The sequence below is a fragment of the Aplysia californica genome, unplaced genomic scaffold, assembly GCF_000002075.1.
Source record: "Aplysia californica isolate F4 #8 unplaced genomic scaffold, AplCal3.0 scaffold00631, whole genome shotgun sequence".
Taxonomy (NCBI): domain Eukaryota; kingdom Metazoa; phylum Mollusca; class Gastropoda; order Aplysiida; family Aplysiidae; genus Aplysia; species Aplysia californica.
The window spans coordinates 119,620-124,807 of NW_004797901.1; the positions used below are offsets into that span (position 1 = coordinate 119,620).

Consider the following 5,188-nt stretch of genomic DNA (forward strand, 5'->3'; position numbering starts at 1 on the left):
TGTGTGTGTGTGTGTTTATGCATATATATGTTTCACCCTGAGGACATGATATGCGGACAGTACTCATAGAAAAATGAAGAGCTCCAATTGTTTTCCCCAAGCCATCACTTATTACAGTTTACCCTAAAGCAGCACATAATATATACATTTGTTTCCTTAACAAAATAAGCTTCCTTGACAAGCGCTGGTCACATGTGGAATCACCGGACGTCAACTTTTTGACATTTGCTAGAGAATTATGTCCCTTTCTTCGTCCTTAGTCTTTCTTTCGTAGTTGAGACGTGCAGGTTTCCCTTGTTTTTCTTTGCTTCTTTAGCATAAATTAACTTTTTCATTTTTTTTTCACTATTTTTTGACGATATTGATGTTTCCTTAACGTTTCATGTTTCAAGTTGTTGCTGGTTTGGTTAAGATTCAGGGGAAGAAATAGCATTTTAGGAAAATACAGTCCACTAAATGATATTGAAGGTATCAGATGTTGGTTAAGAGTTAAAAGAAAGTCTCATGTTAAAAAAACAACAACAACAACAACAACAACAACAACAACAACAACAACAACAACAACAACAACAACAACAGATCCAGAAAAAAAATACCAAAATGGCATGAAAACTCAAGAGAAATTAAAACCCACATCGAACAGATTCAAAGAGCACAGACACGATCGAAAAAGAACGAAATATCTATAGTATCGCACAGAAAAACAAACCATATCAACAGTGACAATTAATAATCGCACCTGTGCGCATTTGATTTCGCACTCACGCCCACAACTGCTGTGTTTTGTGACAAGAAAACTTCTACAGTAGTATCATTACCAAAAGCAGCAAATACAATAGCAAAACATCAGCACCAGCACAACAACAAGTACAACAACAACCATTTGGCAAAGCACCAGGCCCAGATAACATACCCATTGAAATGATCTCATCCTTAGAAGATTTGGGTATGAAAGAAGTGACAACATCGCTTTACATCGTATACAACACCGGAGAGCTACCAGAAGATCTGAAGAAGATAGAGGGAGAGGGAGAGAGAGAGAGGGAGAGAGACAGACAGACAGACAGACAGAGAGAGAGAAAGAGAGAGAGAGAGAGAGAGAGAGAGAGAGAGAGAGAGAGAGAGAGAGAGAGTGGAAATGTTTTTCTATCTGTATAGAATTAATGTTTTAATGAATGTTTCTAGTTACTCACGTTTGAACTGTATTTTGACTGTTCGTGAATTTATATTGCATTGTATATTTTTAGTGAACACATTTTCAACCTCACTGCGAGACTGTTTTTCTGGTATAAAATTTTACACATATGCATTTGTATTATATGTATAATATTTAATACTTTGTTTTACGTACACATTTGTGTCGATTAATTTTTAAGATGTGATGTCTTTTTCATTGTAATGCGCATTGAGCATCTTTTAGGAAATGGAAATGCGCAGTATAAATGCTATTTATTATTATTATTAAGAAGTCAATAGATCTATGTATAGCATTGCTAAAAATTTAAAAAAAGGCTGGAACAGCAGAATGTGAGCAACACAGGAGAATTTTTAGTCTTATGAGTCATCTTACTCACGTCCTCCTGCGGGTACTAATGAAAAGAATGAGAAAAAAATTCCCTGAAATCTCTTAAACGCATTTTGGGTTGGTTGCAAATGAAGGTACCCAAAAAGCCATATCGTCTATAAAAAGGATTATGGAAAGGTCAAGTGGGCTCCAGAAAGACCGTTATCTCTGCTTTATCGACTAAAGCATTTGACAAAGTGATACATAAAGGTCTATTCATCATCCTAAAAGACCTGAACGTGGATAGAAAAGACCTAAGAATCATAAGAAACCTGTTTTGGGAACAACAGGCAGCAATCAGGGTCAACAACGAGCTCAGCGCATACAAGCCAATTCGCAGAGGAGCACGACATGGATGTGTCTTATCTCCAGATCTCTTTATTTATACAGCGAACTAATACGGCGTACCATCAGTGATACAGTAGGAGTCATGGAAGACAGCTATAATATTAACAACCTACGGTTCACAGATGATACAGTCTTGATAGCTGTCTCCGAGTCGAAGCTCCAAGAGTTTATAACTAGAGTGAGTGAGAAAAGCAAAGAAAAAAGGCCATACTACTGAATGCTAAAAAGTATGAGGGCATAATGATACCAAAAAGAGCAGACATCTCAGTATGCAACATCACATATAAGAACGAATGAATAAAACAGGTTTACAGTTTTAAATACCTTGGTTGCACAGTGACACCAGATGCAAAAAGCAACACAGAGATAAAAAAGAGGATTGCAACATCACAAGAAACTTTCAGCTAAATGGAACCTATCCTCTCAAATAAAAACGTAACAGTGAACACAAAAAATAAGAACCCTGAAATCGTACATATGGTCAATCCTTTTGTATGGAAGTGAGAGCTGGAATCCAAACAAAGACACAGAGAGCAGACTGGAGGCCGCTGAAATGTAGTATTTAAGGAGAATATACTCAGAATCTCATGGATAGAGAGGAAAACAAATAAAGAAGTGACCCAAATGGCAAGTAGTGAAAGATCCACGATCGGAACCATCAGGAAAAGACAATTGTGAGGCAGTGTGGTGTAATCAGGCGCTCCTCGGAATAATAATAGCCACCTCCTAAGAATTACATGGGTGTTCTGCACTGGTCACGCCGGGGTGCACGGAAATGAGCGTGCTGATGAACTTGCCGGCAAACAGCACCCAATGGCCGAATCATGCTCGACCCACCAATGGTGATCACCAGATGCAAGCAGAGCCTTCGCAACCAAGAGAAGACAGACTCCCACACACTCAGCACAATAAAAGAAAAGTGTGTGCGGGGCACAGCGAAAAAAGTTTGCTCCGAGGAGTGGTCAGGCGTGTCTCAAACCAGCTCCTCATGGAGACAATTAGCAGGAAGACCCTGAGGTGGACGCTGGAAAGGAGAGATGAGCAGCTATGGACATGTGCCGCCTGCTATGATTCTAGCTCTGGATCCAAGTAGATCCAAGTAAATCGTCGGAATATGAAAGTTAAGAAATTAGCATTTTCCCTCAGATTTGGGAACTTTGATCGAATTTTTGGTTTTTGGTTCAACCAGTGGCGGGGCGTCGGGCGTCATTGGTGCAATTGGTGCAAGCGCTCCACCTAACCCAGGCCTTCACCACCCCCCCCCTTTTTTTCTGATTGTTCTAAACCAGTCAGTGCTCTAGATCTAAAAATTATTAGTATAGGCCTAGGCCAACTACATCCTTGTGATCCGTCACCCGCTGGCTGAGCCAGCGAAGAGACATACAGCGAGGATGGTTTATGCTCGTCGCACCGCTTGCTGTAGTGTCTGCTGGGCGTTGGGGGCAAGCAAAATCTTTGCACCAAAGTTATTTTTGTCACTGTAGAGAAATCTAGGCATCTTTCTTCCCGCTCAAGAAGAAAGGTGCATGAAACTGCTCTTCGCAGCACCAATTTGGTGCAAGCAAAAAATTTGACCCTAGTTTCCGTGTGCCTATCTACTACCCTTAATCAGTAGAGTCTACGATAACTCAATGAAGAATGGGTATCGAAACTGTTGTCTGTTGTCTCCCTCTATTGTGTAGTAAGTCCTGGTGCTGCACGAAGTACGTAATTAGAAATCTTTAAATCTTCTCAGTGTGAGCATAGTGAGTTGTTAGTATTGTTTCACTTTATTGTAGCTTTTTTGCGTTTCATCTAGAAGCAGTTGTAAATATCGACAGAGGTAGATTACGGGATATCCTGCAGATTCTAATTGACTTTCTTTAGAAATCTGAACAGAAGTTACTAAGCCTATTTTGCCTATTTGCTCACTTTCCAATTATGCACCACCTTGTCTGCAACCCACGCGACACCACTGGGTTCAACACATTTTTATGCCCATTAAAGAGCACATTTCTCAGTGGATCTTTACTGAAAAACATTGATTAAAGGCAGAATAAATGTAAATTTTCAGTTTCCACGGATTCTCAAGCTAAAGAAAAAATTTCAACTTTGGCAGCCATTATCTCGCTAATTTTTGCCTCTGAAACCAGATGACCTCACCCCTTCAATCACACAAATCGCGACTTCTATTCAACAAAGATGGATATTATTTTCAAAACAAGGGAAACGGACAGGCCTTAAGATGATAACATCAACTCCGTATGTCCAAAAATTGACGAGAGCCTGATTCCATCGCGTAGTGCCACAATTGAGATTCTTTGTCCACATAAACAGATCAAACGGAATAGAGAAACAACTGCAGTGTGGAAAGATAGAGGGAAAGAAGAGCAGAGAAAGACAAAGAGCAACATACACAGATGGCCTGGACAACTTTGTAACCAATAACACAAAGCCAAAAACCTATCTGATCAAAAAGACAGACAACACACATGAAAGATTGAGCTACCATGATCGTCAATGTCTGCTCCAGACCTGACATTTGCAAAATTATTATTATTATTATTATTATCATCATCATCATCATCATCATCATCATCATCTTTCAAATAACTTTTCAAGTTCTGTGATTAACAATACAAAAGTTGCCAGGCCCCGAGAACAGAGGGCGAATACTTACCTGCGAGGTACACTTCATGCTAAGCCGAAAAGGTTAAGGAATGGGGAGCGGTTTTGACGGTTAGAAGGAGAGCCTGTTGCTCTTATCCGAGCCTCATGTCTGTCTGTCAAATCTACCGTTGGACTTGTCGTCTGCCAAGAGAAAACGTGTGCGTGCGCGCGTGACGAGGCTTCGTTTGCTACGTCTGTCACGGGTTATGCGAGACTAAAAATAAAAACTGAGATTTACGAAGAGAAATACTAGAAATTTACGTCTTGTAAGTCATCCACTTGGTCATCTTCATCTAAGACCATGACAGAGTTACTGTAAAGCCTATTTATAAAGAGACTCTCAAGGTGGTCTCACTACATTTCAAGTGTCTCTGATGAAAGTTAGCTTGCTCTTAATCTAAGTCCCATAGTCACATGTGCTGCAAAACCTATTTAAAGGGACGCTCAAGGTAGTTTAACTCTTTATGTACGCAGCCAACGCATGTGTTCGATTAGAAGACAAAAGGGAAAGGTGCAGCAAATTTCAAACCGTCAAGAACAAATCAACAATTGTTCTCTGCCGTTTTAGATATAGAAAACAAAATAGAGAAGTCTTTTTGAATACCGTAACGAAGATATGCATCTTTT

The 5,188-nt window shown here is 39.8% G+C and overlaps 1 protein-coding gene across 1 annotated transcript in view; it reads right to left on the reverse strand.

Annotated features, from left to right (window-relative positions):
* LOC106013040 overlaps positions 1-4,589 on the reverse strand; it is a 9,598-nt gene extending 5,009 nt beyond the window's left edge. Inside the window, exon 1 of the mRNA XM_013087737.2 lies at positions 4,572-4,589. Coding sequence (XP_012943191.1) covers positions 4,572-4,589 — 18 coding nt within the window. The remainder of the gene's footprint in view (positions 1-4,571) is intronic.
* Between the last annotated feature and the right edge of the window lie 599 nt (positions 4,590-5,188).